We start from the raw sequence: 17,382 nt of genomic DNA, 5'->3' as shown, positions 1-17,382 counted from the left end.
CTGCTTGGCCTGCTGTGTTCATCCAGCTCTACACCTTGTTACAGCAGCAGTGGAAAGGTACTTTTCAGAATGGAGATTAATTACTACTAGTGTTCTGCAGGGATCAGTGCTGGGACCTTTGTTTGTAATATATTTAAATGATCTGGAGAAAAATGTAGGTGGTCTGATTAGTAAGTTTGCGGATGACACCAAAATTGGCAGAGTTGCAGACAGTGAGGAGGATAGTGAAAGGATACAGTGGAACTAGATTGATTGCAGATTTGGGCAGAGAAATGGCAGATGGAGTTTAATCCGGATAAATATGACATGATGCATTTAGGAAGATCATTTCAGATGTGAATTATACAATAAATGGCAGAATCCTTAGGAGCACTGACATTCAGGAGGGACTGTGGCGTACAGGTCTACTTATCCCTGAAAGTGGCAACACAGGTCGATAAGGTGCTCAAGAAGGCATACAGCACGCTTGCCTTCATCTGCTGGGACATTGAATATAAAAGTTAGCAAGTTATGTTACGGCTGTACAAAACTTTAGTTCGGCCACATTTGGAATGTGGCATGTAGTTCTGGTCACCACACTACTTGGAAGGATATGGATGCTTTGGAGAGGGTGCAGAGAAGACTTACCAGCATGTTGCCTGGTCTGGAAGGTTTTAATTATGAGGATGAGGGCCTCACTATCTAGGCCAGCATTTATTGCCCATCCCTAATTGCCCCAATGGGCAATTAAGAGTCAACCACTTTGCTGTAGCTCTGGAGTCACACGTAGGCCAGACCAGGTAAGGATGGCAGTTTCCTTCCTTTAAAGAACAGTAGTGAACGAGATGGGGTTTTTTTTTCCTGACGATCAGCAATGGATTCATGGTTATCAGTAGACACTTAGTTCCAGATTTACAGTGAATTCAAATTCCACCAACTGTCCTGGCAGGATTTGAACCCGGGTCCCCAGAAACATTACCTGGGTATCTGGTTTAACAGTCCAGCAACAATACCAATTGGCCATCACCTCCCCTAGGTTGGATAAACTCAAGATTGTTTTCACTGGAAAGATGGAACTGAAGGGGTGACCTGATAGAGGTCTACAAAATTATGAAAGCCATAGATAGTCAGAGGTTTTTCCCAGAGGTGAAAGGTCAACTACAAGATGGCACAGGTTCAAGGTAAGAGGGGGAATTTTAGGGGAAAAGTACAGGGAAGATTTTTCACACAGGATGGTGGCTGCCTGGAATGCACTACCAGTGGAGGTGGTGGAAGCAGGCATGTTAGCAACATTTAAGGCATATCTTGATAGGCACGTGAACAGAGGAATAGATACTGCGCACAGGCAGTAAGTAGTGGGTCTAAATAAGGATTAGGAATCAGCATAGGCTTGGTGGGCTGAAGGGCCTGTTACTGTGCTGTATTGTATTTGATATCATTTCTCTTGAGGGCTGATGTTTCTTTAAGCAAGATTAGGTCCCGCCTCCTCTGCCTCATCCTTTCTTTATCACCCTCTCTATCTCATCTAAAATTCCAATAGTCAGGAATGTTAAGTTGCCATTCTTTTCCTCCTTCAAATTGTGTTTCAATAAATGTCGTACTTCTAATTGCCCAGAAGTCACACACCCCTCAGAACTGGTCTCAATGTCCCAGGAATCTAAAACCCTCCCTTCTGCACCTTCACAGCGATATATTCATCAGCATGCTATCCTATTTCGATCCTCACTGTCGCACTGGAAGTAATCTGGAGATGAAAACAGAGTGTGCTGTAAATGCTTAACAGGTCGAGCCATTTCTATAGTGAAAGAAAGAGTTAATGTTTCAAATTGACCATTCTTTAGAATCACCTGCGTATTCCAGCGTGTTCTGATTTTATTTCCAATTTCCAATTTCCAGCAGCTGCAGTATTTTGACGTTGAGTTTGGAGGTTATTACTTCTTTAAGGTTCCGCTTATCACTGTTCATAGCCTCCTAAAATCTGTCTTCAGTACCTTTATCCCTGCTTTAACCTCTGTCTATGGCGACAATATGGACAACAGTCTCTGGCTGTTCACGATTGCCCTTCAGAATATTCAGATGCTCAATGATATCCTGAAGTCTAGTATCTTAAAGACATTATTGTATTGTATTGAGAAGAATGTTTGGTCCATGACACTTTTGGAAAGGCTGGGTGATGCTGGGTCCTGGCCTCTCCTCTGAGGTGCTTTCTCTCAGTGGCACAGAATGATTTTTCCCTACTACATTGCAAAAAGTACAAGTCATGCTGTTTTACTAGTATTTTTAGATAGCAGTTGAAGGGAAAATTACTATTTGATCAATTTCAGTTCTTCCAAGCCCATCTTTTGATTCTTTACTTGTTCCACTACCATTTCCTTTGGCCTTGCCACTATTATCCCTTTTGTGACTAAATCACTCCAACCTTCCACCGTATCGCAGACCTGGTCCCTTTGACCTTGCCTCTCACTTTTTCCGGTATTTATATTTGTTTAAAATCGGTTACATCTCTAACTTCTTCCAGTTCTGTGAAAAGTCATAAAACTGAAATGATAATTCTGTTACCGCTGACTTCATAAGAAACCTGTTGAGATGCCACCATTGTCAAATAAAGACCCCCATGCAGGACATATGTAATGTATTGAGATTTGTTCAACTCTATATTTGCCTTTTGTCTGTAAAGGAACTGGAGGATGCTGCAACACAGGCTGCTCTTGAGGAGAAAAGACGCCTACAGACACAAATGCAGCTGCAAGATCGATTCAGACAGGAACTGGAACGAGAAAAAAATGTAAGCACAATGCACTTTATGGTTTGCTTTTGATAAATATATATGGACTATTGCCACATTAAAATGATTGCTTTTTAGATATTTTCTAACAAAGCTGTTCAAATATGTGATTACATGATTGCTTTTTATTCATGTTTGATAAACAGGAATCTGCTGTTCATTATTTTCCAGGTCTTTTTAGTACAGCAGCCAATTGTTGACAGATTAGAGAACTTTGTGAAATTGGTCTCTCAGCTGGTAAACTGTGTGGCAAATTAATTTTCTTTTACATCGCAGAGTGTAGTCAGAAGCAGCTGCAGAGCTGTCCCTCTGTGGGTTCTAGAAACTATAGCATTGTGGGTCCACAAATGTGGTCTTGGATTCATGGAATCAATTTCACAAGAGGAAATGTGTTATGCGATTCAGCAATTGGGCTTCTTGGCCCACTGGAAACTTGTGTGTGGTTGTTGGGGTCTGAAAGGGCTGAGGAGTGCACTTGGTGTTGCCGAATATGATATCACATGGATTTGGCAGGGAATAAATTTGGAACACAAAGGAGGAAGCCCTCACATTGAGGTGTCCGTCATTGTTACTGGGACTATGTCTATCATGGTAATGTAACTTGTATCTAGTTGCTGTCATGCTATAAATATATTGTTGTTTGATATAAGAGCCTCTCTTAGACTACCAGTTGGATTTCCACGATCACACCAGACCAACCAGTCCTGTAGTTCCCAGGAAAGCAGGTGGCAGCAAATGTACAAGGTGGATCTGATGAGAATTCATCTTACAACAGTCTGTAACATACATTTCTAAGTACGTGCTTAGTATTCTAGCTCACAGTGCCGCTTAGTGCAAATGTGCAACAATTTGCAAAGTAATTAATATTAAAGGAAGTCCTTCTTTGCCCAATGCATGTTGCTTGATTTTAACAGTAGTTAATGGGTCTGTAATCTCCATTGTGTGTTGCAAAATTCAGTTTAACGTTTCTCATGTTATGGGATTGGTGCTATTTTGCAGGAGCCTCAGTCTGTCCCCATCCCTAATCCTCCATCTTGCAGTATCTCCTTGTGCTCAATCCACCAATTCATGGTCCCAGCAGCTATTATTAGCAGCTTTTATTTGCTATTAGTTGATTTGAATTGAGAAAAGTTGCTGATATTGCAGTGGATGTTCTTAAGGGATTGGAGCAATTGCATTATTTCAGCAGGACTGATTTTATTGTACTGACTGATTATATTTTTCCAATTGGCACACAGGGACAATGAAATTATTTATCTCTAAAACAATAATTAAGTAACAGTCTCAGCTACAGTCAGCAAGGTCCATTTACCAATACTCAATTTAGAATCTTTGTTCTCCTCTTTCGAAATAAATGAGTGCTGGTTGCTTTGTTTCATCCAAGACACAGCCTTGTAATTTCCCTTAGAAACTAAATGTCCTTTCCTTTTTCGACCTGTTGGACTTTTGGTAAGTGTCCAATGGCTAAGTAAGTAATTTGTGCAGTTTCAATTTGGTTCATTTTAGTTTTGCATCCGATTAATCTTGTTGGACCTTAACTACATTTGATTGATGTGAAGACCCAATAATGCTCATTCCAGGTCGGCAACAACTACATATCTATGTGGAATGTTTGTTAATTCCACAAGCTAAAGATTATAATGTGTACACTGTTGTTTTCAGATCAGAGAGCAGATGGAAGAGCAAGTAGCTCAGAAGTCTACTGAACTGCAACAGTACTTGCAACGTGTGAAGGAACTGGAAGAAATGTACAAAAGGCTGGAGGAAGCCCTTGAGGATGAGCGTCAGGCTCGGCAAGAGGAGGAATCTGTCCGAAAACTTCAGGCCAGGTAGTAAAATATTTTAAACCTTCCAGATACTTACAATGGGAAATTTTAAGGACATCACTGGAAGAAGAGTATAGCACAATATAAGTATAGTAATTACACAGAATTCATTAATTAGAGGAGTGGCTAACATCTTCTGCAGTAACAATTGAGAGTCCTGTAAAATAGAAAAAAGCTGACAATATCCAGCAGGTCAGAGAGCATCTGTGGAGACAAAAACAGTTAATGTTTCATCAGAACAAGGGATATTAGAAACATGATAGGATTTGAACAATGGGTTGGTAGAACGAGGACTAAAGGAAGGTCTTTGGGTGGTGGACAGGAGAGATTGAATAACAGAAGAAGTTGGTCTTCTAGGGCCAAAAGGAATAGTGATGGAGCAAAAAGAGAAGTAAACAAAATAAGGTCGCCGTAGGAACATGTGAGCTGCTGACTGAAAGCAAAATTAAAGGAAAAGTCAAAATCAATTGAAAGGAAATGAGAGGGAGGATTAGTTTACAATCTGAAATTGTTGAATTTGAACATTGAGTCCAAAAGTCTGTAAAGTTCTTAATGGAAAGACGAGGTGTTGTTCCTCAAGCTTACATTGTGCTTCAGTGGAACAGTGCAGAAGGCTAAGGACAGGGATGTCAGTGTGAGAGCAAGGTGGATTAGTGGCCTGTAGGGTGTATTGTCTAGCAAGTGCCATGATATGATATATTTTAACATGGGTACAAAAGGGAGGGTTGTTGTAATCTGCAACATGACCAACAATATAGGGGAAGAAAAGGGAGGAGACACTGCCCAGGTAAAATTAGATGTTAGGTTCTAATTTGGAAAGTAGGACCTCCATGGTTGATTATCTAAAGATTATTACGCAAAGGAGGGATTCCACTTCATGAGACTCAGGCACATCAGTGTTGGGGCAACAGGGAGCTCTACTGATTTGGTGAGTTCTAGGGAAACCCGGGAAGGAGGAGGCAGCTAACCCTGTTGATTGAAGAAACTATTAAAACATTAATAGGAAGGATATTAGCAACGGAAAGAAACCAGTGGAGGCTCTATGGTTAGAATGAAAGAATAAGAGGGGATTCTAAACTGTAACGGGAGTAATTTGTGGACAGTTCTCTTAATAGCAGCAATCACATAGTAGAATGATTTCAGAGACTTGTAGCAAACACGAAGTGGTTTTAATGAAAACCTTTAATTTCCATATGTAAGAGCAAAGAAGTGCAAGTCAGAAAGATAGTGAGTCTGTGTGTGCATGCCTGCCTACCCCTGATAGCCATCAAATCCTTTTTTGTCAACAACCCCTCATCAATCTTAGCCTTACAAGTATTCAAACTCCACCACCCACCAATGCCCCCCCCTCCCCCTCCCCCTCCCCCTCCCCAAACCATTCTCCAGGGGAGAATATTACAAAGACTCATGACCTAATCAGTGAAGACATTTTGTCATTTCCATCTTGCATGCACTCCCCCTTATTTTTAAACCATTCCCTAGATCTAGGCTCTTCTACCAGGGTAAACATCGCATCAGCATCCACTCTGCAAAGTCTGCCCGTGATCTTGCGTATCTCAATAATGTCACATCTCAATTTTCTAAACTCCAACGGATCCTATCCAGTCTTTCCTCATAAGATAATACCTTGCCCAGTAATCAGTCTAATAAACCTTCTCTGAAATGCTTCTAATGCATTAAGATGTTTTCTTAAATAAAGAGACCAAAACTGTACATAGAACTCCAGATGTGGCCTCACTAAAGCTGCATGAATCCGCAGCAAAGCATTCCAACGTTTATATTTTATATCCCTTGCAGTAAAGGATAACATTTCATTTGCCTTCTTAATCACTTGCACTACCTCCATATGAACATTTTGTGAATCATGTACCAGCACACCTAGATGCCTCTGTACCACAACAGTTCTACAATCACTCTTCATTTATGAGCTTGCCCAAAGTAGGCAAGTTCATATTTTCCCACATTGTACTTCATTTTCCAAATTTTTGTCCACTCACTTAATCTATCTATATCCCTTTGTAGACTCCTTATCTCTTCTTCACACCTTACTGTACTTAACCTTGCACCATCAGCAAATTTGGCAACCATACATCTAGTCCCTTTATATTGTGCTTGATTGCGTTAAGATTTTCTAAGTGCCTTGTTATAACTTCTTTAACAAAAGATTCCAGCAGTTTCCCTATGATAAATGTTAGGCTAACCAAAGCTTCCTGCTTTCTGTCTCCCTCCTTTCTTGAATAAAGGAGCCAAATTTGCAATTTTTCCAATCTGACAAGACCTTTCCAGAATAGGGAATTTTGGAAAATTAAAACACATACATCTATACCAGTAGCCATCTCTTTAACCACCCAAGGATGATGTCTACTTGGAGATTTAGCCAGTTCGAGTTCTGATCATTTTCTCCATACCGTTTCCCTTGTAATTTTAATTATTTTAAGTTCCCTGCTCCCTCTTACATTCACAATTATTTCTGGGATATTACTTGTATCCTCTATAATGAAGACAGATACAAAAGGTCTGTTTAATCCATGTGCCATTTTTAATTAGTGATGCCCCAGACACACTATTTGGAGGACCAATGCTCACTGTACTTTTTTCCTTTTTAAAGACCTTTAGAATCTCTTGCTATCTGTTTTTATATTTCTGGCTAGCTTTCTGTCGTATTTTAAATTCTCCGACATTAATCTTTTAGTAATTCTTCACTGTTCTTTGTTCTGTCCAGTCATCTGCCCTGCCATTCATTTTTTGAGGAATTGTGTACTCTTTCTTTCAGCCTGATACTATCTTTAAAATCCTAACTTAGCCAAGCTTGGTGTTTAATTCCTTCAGAACAGGGCTTCCCCTGTGAATTCCAAAACAGCAATTCCTGCTATAGAGCTGCAATTGAGAGCTAAAAGCTATGTAGTCACCTTAAGTTTTTAAGAGTTTGTTTCACATGGGTGTGGCCGAAGTGGCTTGACCTTGAGGCCCCAAACAATCCTTCCAAATCCAGCAGAGATTCACCTACACTTTGTCTAACCTCATCTATTATATCCGTTGCTCCCAAAGTGGTCTCCTCTATATCGGGGCAACCAAATGCAGACTCAGGGACTGGTTCGCAGGACACTTGTGCTGTGTATGCACCAATCACCCGACCTTGCGGTTGCCATCCACATTAAATCCCCCTCCCACTCCTCAGTGACATCCATCCTTGGCCTCCTCCACTGTCAGAGTGAGGCCAATTGTAAACTGAAGGGACAACACCTGATATTTCACCTTGGGAGCTTACAGCCCAGTGGCTTGAATATTGACTTCATCAGCTTCAAAATCTCTCCGCACCCGCTCCCCCCCCCCCCCCCCCCCCCACCCCCACCCCCCCCAACAACCTGTCCATCTTCTGACTCACCTATCCAGTCCACCTTTCCCACTGATCAACTACAATAACCCCCTACCTGCATCCACCTATCTCCATCCTACCTACCCTCCCCCAGCCCTACACCCCCTCTATTTAATTCTGGTCTCCACCTCTCCATTCCTGACAAAGGGTTTTGGCCCGAAACGTTGACTTCCCTGGTCCTCGGATGCTGTCTGACCTACTGTGCTTTTCCAGCTCCATGTTTATTGACTAAAGCTTCCAGCATCTGCAGTCCTTACTGTCTCCAATAGTTTAAAAGGATTTGAAACCAAGGTGGTTGAATGGAGTGAAATGACAAATGAGCTTATTGACTGGTGGAACATGTCTGGAGGCTTAATGGGCTATCCATGTGGCAGTGTTACAATACCCAGTGTTCAAGTCTCCTCTGAGTTCAGATAATTCATGTTTGTGTTCTTAATGTTTCTAATTGCATCGAATTCTACAAGGTGTTTAAGTGCTGCTATGATTATACTCTGCTGCAGTTATAAGGCTGCATTTAATTCTGCTTTAGTTCTCCATTTAAATGAGATTAGTAAGCATGTATTCTTAAGTATGTACGATGAAATTGCGCATCTTTTATTCTATTTTTATATATAGAAGAACATTAAACTGCAAGATTGGCAGAGTGGAAAGTGAATTTACGTTTATTCAAGAAATTGTCTCCAGTGCAAAACTCCATAACAATATGCACTAAAAATAAAAATTAAAAAAAATAAGTTAACTGAATAATTAAGTAGTTAATTGGAAGAAGAATCTTTTGAATAATAGTGAATTGTTCCAGACCACTGATTGTGTTGATAATCCATACTGGTTTAAGGAAAGTGTCCTTTGTGATTTGTGTTTGTCAAGTGTACTTAAACTTTGCATACTGCTACCAATAGAACTTATCTTTGAAATTACATTTTAATCATTCATACAATTCTATTTAAACACAAATGATTTGTAAACATTTCATCTGCTCCGTATTAGGAGAGAAATGATTAAGCAAGACCATTGTGCCTGTTCAGGGATATTGTTACACACCTCTGGAGCTGTTGGGACTTGAACCAGGGAACTATTGGCCTAGCAGCAGGGATACTACCACTGCAACACTGCAGTCCTTGTGCTGGAAACTGTGTTGATGAACTTGATAACTACCACTGTTATCAAAGCTCAGTGAGTAAAAAGAGTCACTTAGGAAAGGTACCAGAGAGTGACTGTGTTCATAGGAAACAACTCTCACAAGAAGACAGATTAATGATAAAGAGAAACAATTTCAGTTACGCATGTTTATACGTAAAATATTTCTGTCATTCTTGATTTCAGTAAGAGTGCCCTTGTATTTTTCTTGGGGATGTTAGATAACAATTGCAGGATAGAATTTTTACTCATGTTTGTGCCTAGAGAGAGGGACTTGAACATGAAACCTGTTAACTTTGTCAGTACTTTTTGACTGCAGATTGCTGGAAGAGGAGTGCAGCAAACGACTGGATTTGGAGAGGCTACATTTAAAACAACAACAAACCATACAAACTACAGAAGCAGAAAAGCAAGAACTGGAAAACCAGAGGGCAATGAAAGATCGAGCATTAGAGGCAGCAATGAAGCAACTGGATGAACTTGAGCGGGAGAGGAAACATGCGCTTGAGCAATATGGGGTAAGACTGTGACACACAAGATGACATCCTATTGCACAATAGTTTTAAAGATCAGAGATAGTAGGAACTGCCGATGCTGTAGAATCTGAGATAACACAGTGTAGAGCTGGATGAACACAGCAGGCCAAGCAGCATCACAGGAGCAGGAAAGCTGACGTTTTGGGTCGATACCCTTCTTCAGAAAAAAGTTTTAAAGATCAAGCAAGTTTCTTCATCTTGATTGCTGCTTCACAGTTTGTAAATGCTGAATCAATTAATTTGTACTCTACTAGCTTTCTAATTTGGTAACATCTGAAAATGGCTGTGCACTTCCTTCAGCATATAGTTGTCACTTCTGAGTTGAACAGTTTAGTTGGCTAGACTTTAATTAAATGTGTATTACTGTGGAAAACAACAGATAATCTTCTATGCAAGTAAAAACATCTGCCAAGACTACTGCTGCTGTTGTCTCTGAAGGTCGTGTATTTGTGTTCTGGACTGGAGATGATTGGGAAGAGATTAGGCTGATGCTGAAAATTTATTGAACTCTTTGTATTCACACGACAAGGTTTTACACAAGGCTATATAGAGCCATCTCCCAGTAGCTATGGTTGTCATATTATCATACATCACTGTTGATGTAGACTGTTCTATTTACATATTTAACATTAACCTTTACTCTACATCTCCCCTCAAGTCTCTGACTTCATATCCAGGTCACAGAGAGAACCATATGGTGGTTTCTCTAATCTTCCTGTCTGGTGCCCCATAAATTTTCTGGTCTCAGTGGTCTTTCTTCAGGAAGTCTCCCTGTCTCCTCAAATGCATGATTTTGTTTTTCATTTCTGTCTGCCAGGCTAACTGAATAGCCTTTAATGAAGTTAAATCTTCCCTCAATTGCAGAAAGTCACAATGTCTCTTCTGGAACACCTATGATGATGTGGTTTTGAATTAATTTGGATTAAGGGCTCTCTAGTTGGAATTCTGAGCTATCGTATCAAAGCCATTAATAAAGGAATCAATGCTCTTTCCAAATTACTGAGTGTGTCTATTAAATTTTACCCGCTCTGGAATAGTGTTCCTCCAAATGTTAAAGTATGCATTGACAGCTTTTATAACAACTTCATATACAGCCATTTCTTTGTTAATGCCCAGACTGTATATCTGTATTGCCATCCTTGATGCAGCAAAGGGCTCTGATCTGTTCCTTGGTAGCTTTTCTACTAGTCCTGAAACTTTTCGGTACCCTCATAAATCTACAATGTCAGTGCTGCCACTACTAAGTCTGATTCGGGTCTGTTCCTTTTCAAAGCACTCTGATAAGGGTGTGTTTTTTTTCTATTGCTTCTCTTTACACACGCTGCATGTGCTTTTTAATTTACTTGATCATTTATTTCTGTTCTGTTCTGTTCCCATTTCCTTCAAATCAGTCACTACCACGACCTGCTATCAATGTCTTTGAAGGTTGTCAGTTTTTTCATTTGGCAGTAGAGAAGTTGAAGGCTGCAGGCACTAGTCTATAGGTTAATGTTCTCAACTATTTACTGGACAAGGCTTTACCTGAGGGGTACTGCATGAAACGATCTTCTAGTGGTTCTAGTTGTCAACTGATCTTGCATCGCCATGTAATCCTTTCTGTTTTCATATTTAACATTTGCTCCTTTCTCTACATTTGAGTCCTGTTGCAATATATTCCTATTACTTTGTAAATCCAATAAAAAAAATCTTAAAGGACCATTCAGAGCATGCATTTCAAGATAATGACAACTAAATGGAGATACAGGGATAGTTCATTAATTTCTGAGATATTGGGATTATGTGTGCTAGAGTAGAAAGAAAAGATTTTCAAAAGTTTTAAAAATATAGGGGCGTTGACAAAATTAACAATAAAGAAATGATTGAGAAGTTAGTGATCATAAACTTAAAACTCTTTCCTCACAACCAGCAAGAATGTTAGGAGTAATTTGTGTGCACAGGATATTTGGAGAATGAAGCGTTATGCCACAGGGATGGATTGATTTAAATTTCTTTCTTTCTTTTGTGCATAGAATGTGAGTATCACTGGCAAGCCCAACATTTGTTGCACATGTATTATCATTGCCCGGCCTGAATGCTGGCCTTTCCTCGGTCTTCTCCATATCCCTCTGTCCTCTTCTAGTCTTTACATTAACCACTTATATTCCACAATTTTCAAACCATTCAGCATTGATAGTCTCCTCTTCTCCTTTTCCCTTGAAATGATTCCTCCATATCATTTGTTACCGGTCCCTTTCATCCCAAGATGTGCCTGCCAGTGTCTCTACCATTTCTTAACTATGTTTGTATGTGATTTGTTCACTTACTATCTTCAGCACTTCACCAAATGTTACTTTTTCCAACCAGCTGATTCTTTCCATTCTCCTTCAAAGCACACATTTAAAAGCTATTCAGTAAATTGGTCTCCTCTTTCCCTATGGCCTAGGTCTCGCATCCATACAAAGAACGTTCTAGATCAAGTGCTTTACAAGTCTTGTTGTTTATTCAGCTTTCCGGTTAATAACTGTTGTTGTCTTAAATACAACTCTTCCCACTGCTGTTCTAGTTCTTCTTCCATTTTGGTGCCATCCATCAGATAATATGCTTCCTAAATACTTGAATTCTTGCACATATTCTAGTTCTCTTTCTTTCATGAATATATGAATACTTCTTAGTAATTTGGGGATATACCAAACCAAAACCTTGGTTTTGTTCACGTTCATTTTCCTTCCAAAGTTCATGCCTGCTGTTAGCAGTCTATCTACTAGTTCTTACAATCCTTCTCTGCGTTTGCTATGTGTGCTTTATCATCAGCAAATCTAACAGATGTTAGCAGCTGTCCTGCAGTATTAATGCCAGATTTTGTCTGCCAATGCTTCTTTATCATTGTTACTAATCTTCCTTAATGTCAATACAGAAACAAACAAAACTTTTTCAAACTCGTCTCCCAGTTCTGAATTCACTGTAGTGTATTCTTATGGTTGTTCATCCCTAATTGTCTTTAAGGGGTTGCTTAACTGTCTTCTCAACCTGCAGTTCATCTGCTGGAGATACATCTGCGATGCTATTACGGAGAGCGTTCTCAGTGACAAGGAGGGAATGGCAATTTAGTTCCAAGTCAGAATGGTGTCTGTTTTGGAGGAGAACACACAGATATTAATGAATTGGAGACCCTCGTTCAATTTCAAGGATAATTAGATGAATATTTGAAGCAAATACAAAGTCATTGGGACAAAGCAGGAAAAAGGGGTTATTTTTAGACCCGCCTCCCTAACCTGTTCTTCCTCCCACCTATCCCCTCCTCCCACCTCAAGCCGCACCCCCATCTCCTACCAACTAACCTCATCCTGCCCCCTTGACCTGTCCGTCCTCCCTGGACTGACCTATCCCCTCCCTAACTCCCCACCTACACTCACCTTTACTGGCTCCATCCCCGCCTCTTCGACCTGTTTGTATCCTCTCCTCTATCCATCTTTTATCCGCCTCCTCCTCTCTCCCTATTTATTTCAGAACCCCCTTCCCCTCCCCCTTTTCTGATGAAGGGTCTAGGCCCGAAACGTCAGCCTTTCTGCTCCTGTGATGCTGCTTGGCCTGCTGTGTTCATCCAGCCCTGCACCTTGTTGTCTCGGATTCTCCAGCATCTGCAGTTCCTACTATCTCTGATTTATTTTTAGATTACTCTAATGAATGATCAATTTAGGGAATGGACTCCTGTTTTGTATTTGACCTTTTAGCTGTCTCTCAAATAATTGTCCCATCTGCAAACTCCCTTTTTATTTGTCTGGGAATGTGATGTAGCTTCCAAGATCTACGATAGTTCTTTTCTCAAATAAGACATATGGGAATTGCAAAAAACGTACCAATAACATGGATGTCAAGATTCTTATATGATTAATGATATTGTAAAGGTGCTCAACAACTCTGCAATCTCTGCCCAATAAGATTTTAAATCTTCCATGGAGGAAGAAAATTGGGAAGAAGTGGTAACAATTGAAACTATGTAGATATAATAGTGCAATAAACTGTTTCAATTCTGTATAATTTTGGCAGGAAGCAGCAAAAAAATTAGAGCTGGCAACTAGCAAAACAAAGAACTGGAAGGCCAAGGTGGCTCAACATGAAGGATTGCTGCGACTTATAGAGCCAGGTAAGAAAAGTAAAAATAATTATTGTACAATAAATTATAATAATATAGCAGCAATAAAGCCTCTAGCAAGTACAAGGGTCTACCAGATTAGAACATAGAACATTACAGCGCAGTACAGGCCCTTCAGCCCTCGATGTTGCGCCGACCTGTGAAACCAATCTGAAGCCCATCTAACCTACACTATACCATTATCATCCATATGTTTATCCAATGACCATTTAAATGCCCTTAAAGTTGGCGAGTCTACTACTGTTGCAGGCAGGGCATTCCACGCCCTTACTACTCTCTGAGTAAAGAACCTATCTCTGACATCTGTCCTATATCTATCACCCCTCAATTTAAAGCTATGTCCCCTTGTGCTAGCCATCGCCATCCGAGGAAAAAGGCTCTCACTGTCCACCCTATCTAATCGTCTGATCATCTCGTATGTCTCTATTAAGTCACCTCTTAACCTTCTTCTCTCTAACGAAAACAGCCTCAAGTCCCTCAGCCTTTCCTCATAAGACCTTCCCTCCATACCAGGCAACATCCTGGTAAATCTCCTCTGCACCCTTTCCAGTACTTCCACATCCTTCCTATAATGCGGCGACCAGAACTGTACGCAATGTTAGAAGTGGTGGTGAAGAGGTTACTATATCCTCTTGTGAGTATACCTGAAAGTGACTGAGAAATCTGGTTGGAAAATAAATTATTTGTCATTGCTTTGTCACTACGCCAGTAGAAACATAATATAGCAGATGCTGGAAACCTGGAGAAATTCAACAGCTCCAGCAGCATCAGTGGAGATAGAAACAGAGTTGAAGTTTAGAGTCCAAAGGTTCATCTTCAGATCTCCATTCTGAAGAATGGTCTTTAGACTTGAAGTGTTAACTCTGTTTACCTCTCCACAGATGCTGCCAGTCACTTTTCAATTCCTTGTTGCTGTATCATTGCACAAAATGAGAAGATGTCATAGATGTCAAAGAAAGATTGTATGCTGATTCCTTCTTTTGAAGCATTTTTCAAGAACTGCAATTTGTTTTTTTTTTTTGAAGAGCTTGATTTAGACAAAGCACAGAAATATTTTTCTTACAATCCTGTATTCATAACCCATTGATCTGGGTGACAAATTGGAATAAGTACTGAATAAAGTTATTTTTGAACATCTATTCAATAAGAGATGTTAATGCATATATCTGTTCCCTTTTCTTTTCCAAAGTATGCCTTTAGGATTCTGATAATAACCAGAATTTAAATCATTTGTAGGTCTCCACTATGCAAAAGTCTAGATTTATGGAATTAATATCCAATATGGTCATTGGCTTAGATCAAACTATGTTGATTGATCTTTACTGTACGCTGCACCTTCATCATGGCTGAACAATATTTGATAGCATTGAATAAAAATCTTGGTAGGGGAAAAATAGTTGTGTTGTTAATTCACTGTTGACTTAAGAGCTTCAATTCTTACCTGTCCTCTGAATTAGCCTAGCAAACCACCAAGTTCTGTCAAACCACTTCAGAGAAGTCTAAGAAGAGCAAAAGATGATAAATCCCATGGCAGCTATCTAGGCATTGGATTCAGCTGCAACAAAGGCACATGCAGCTCTAACTAATACTGCAAAGTCTTACTCACCAACATCTGAGTATTTGTGCAAAAATTGGAACAGCTGTCATTATTGAGTGGCCCAGGAAGACTTACAATCTCAGAAACATGTATTTTAGCCAATGCCCTAGGTTCTATCTTCATCCACCAGAGCTAAAGGCATAGTGGTATGCAGTTAGAGGGATGGGGTGCTTACAGCCCTTAACATTGACTCATGGTAACAGGTCACACTGATTATAACATACTGCTCTCTTCCTTTTTGGAGATGAAGTCTTGTTTTCATACTGAGTATACAATTCCATCATAATGCATGGCATTACCATAGTGTAAGATTTGGGGGTTCACATGACTTTAATTTCAAGATCCATTTGATTACAAAAGTAGTCGAAGTTGAGTGAGCCAGTCTAAAAGATCTCCTAAAAGATACAACAAGTGCAAGTATGTTTTCACATACCTCACATAAATTTTGCATCGAAATGAATGATATTCAATAAAAAGTTGTTTTCAGTTAATCCATTTTGAGACACAAGCTGTCAACATCTGGCTGATTGGGCACTAGTGTTTCTTGTAAAAGCAGTTGGGACACCCCATGCACACCCCATTGATCTCTGCCATATGACTACTGCGCTGGTTTAAATATACCCCACGCGCAACTCTAAAGTCTGTAGGAATACCTAAGGTTTGAAGGAACATTATTGGGCATGTAAAACAGCAGTAGCTGGAAAAGCTCAGCAGGTCAGGCAGCATCTGTGAAGAGAAAATCAGTTCTGAGGAAGGGTCACAGGACCTGAAACGCTAACTCTGATTTTCTCTTCACAGATGCTGCCAGACCTGCTGAGCTATTCCAGCAACTTCTGTTTGTGTTCCTGATTTACAGCATCGGCAGTTCTTTTGGTTTTTAATTGTTATTGGGCACGTGTCTGTTTATGACTTCTGTTGACTAAAGTTGTCCTTCAGTCGTTGGTCTTCTGACCATGCACCAAATCACTGCTTGTTAACCCTTTTCTAGCCATTATTTTCTAATTAACCACTTCAGAGATGTTATTACACGTTATCAATTTCAGGTTGATCTAGGTAGAATGTGCCGAATTTCTGATTTATTTTTTAAAAAAGGCAGTTCATCTTACTGATCTCATTTCCTACTATCTCCTGATTTGTTCCTTTAAATGTCACTTCTATTCCTTTTATGATCGCTTATCCCTTTTATCAAATACCTTATTATCATACTGCTAGTAGAGCAATTTGTGCACCTGTTTGGGAGTATGTAACGTCACCTTCTAGTGATTTAATATTATCCTCGATGCTCCAATACTAATTGCAGTGTTAATTAAATTCCATTCAGATATGAATTAGTGTGTGCCTGCATGCCACAAACCTAGACAACATTTAAACTAGGATTGATAAATAGCAAGTAATAATTGTTGTGCACAACTGCAAGACAATAACCCCTCCAACAAAAGAGAATTTAATCACCTCTTGAAAATGCCATCACCAAATTCCTCATCATGAACACCCTGAGGATAATCATTAACCTGAAACTTAACTGACTGACCTCACTAAATACTATGGCTACAAGAGCAGATCAGAAGCAGGGAAATCTACAATGTGCAAAGCAGTATGTCATGGAATATTCTTCTTGTCTGGATGATTCAATAACACTCAAGAAGAAAAACTCATGACAACCCAGGATAAAGCAACCTGTTTGATTGGAATCCCATCCACCGACTTAAAAATTCTCTTCCTTCAGCACAGGTTCACAGTGGCAGTAGTGTGCACCATCAACAAGATGCACTGCAGCAAACTGCCAAGCTTGCTTTGCCAGCATCTTTCAAATTCATGAGAGTACCACCTCCTAGAATGAAGGTTGTCAGCACACAGACAGCATCTGCAAAGTTCTTCCTCCAAGTTGCACACCAGCCAAACTTGGAAACACACTGCTGTTACCTCAAAATCCTGGAATTCCCTTGTCAATAGCACTGCATACACCTCCATCATGCAGATTCCAGAGGTTTAAGATAGCAGCCTACATCCCATG

At 39.9% G+C, this 17,382-nt stretch overlaps 1 protein-coding gene across 1 annotated transcript in view; it reads left to right on the top strand.

Moving 5' to 3' along the window:
- swap70b (switching B cell complex subunit SWAP70b) overlaps positions 1–17,382 on the top strand; it is a 107,308-nt gene that overhangs the window by 85,589 nt on the left and 4,337 nt on the right. Inside the window, exons 8-11 of the mRNA XM_048607108.1 lie at positions 2,657–2,764; positions 4,427–4,593; positions 9,423–9,621; positions 13,666–13,762. Of these exons, the coding sequence (XP_048463065.1) occupies positions 2,657–2,764; positions 4,427–4,593; positions 9,423–9,621; positions 13,666–13,762 (571 nt within the window). The remainder of the gene's footprint in view (positions 1–2,656; positions 2,765–4,426; positions 4,594–9,422; positions 9,622–13,665; positions 13,763–17,382) is intronic.

The sequence above is a fragment of the Rhincodon typus genome, chromosome 17 (genome assembly GCF_021869965.1).
Source record: "Rhincodon typus isolate 14 chromosome 17, sRhiTyp1.1, whole genome shotgun sequence".
NCBI classification, from domain to species: domain Eukaryota; kingdom Metazoa; phylum Chordata; class Chondrichthyes; order Orectolobiformes; family Rhincodontidae; genus Rhincodon; species Rhincodon typus.
The sequence above is the reverse complement of the archived record's forward strand: the minus strand, read 5'-3'. Positions and strand labels throughout refer to the sequence as shown.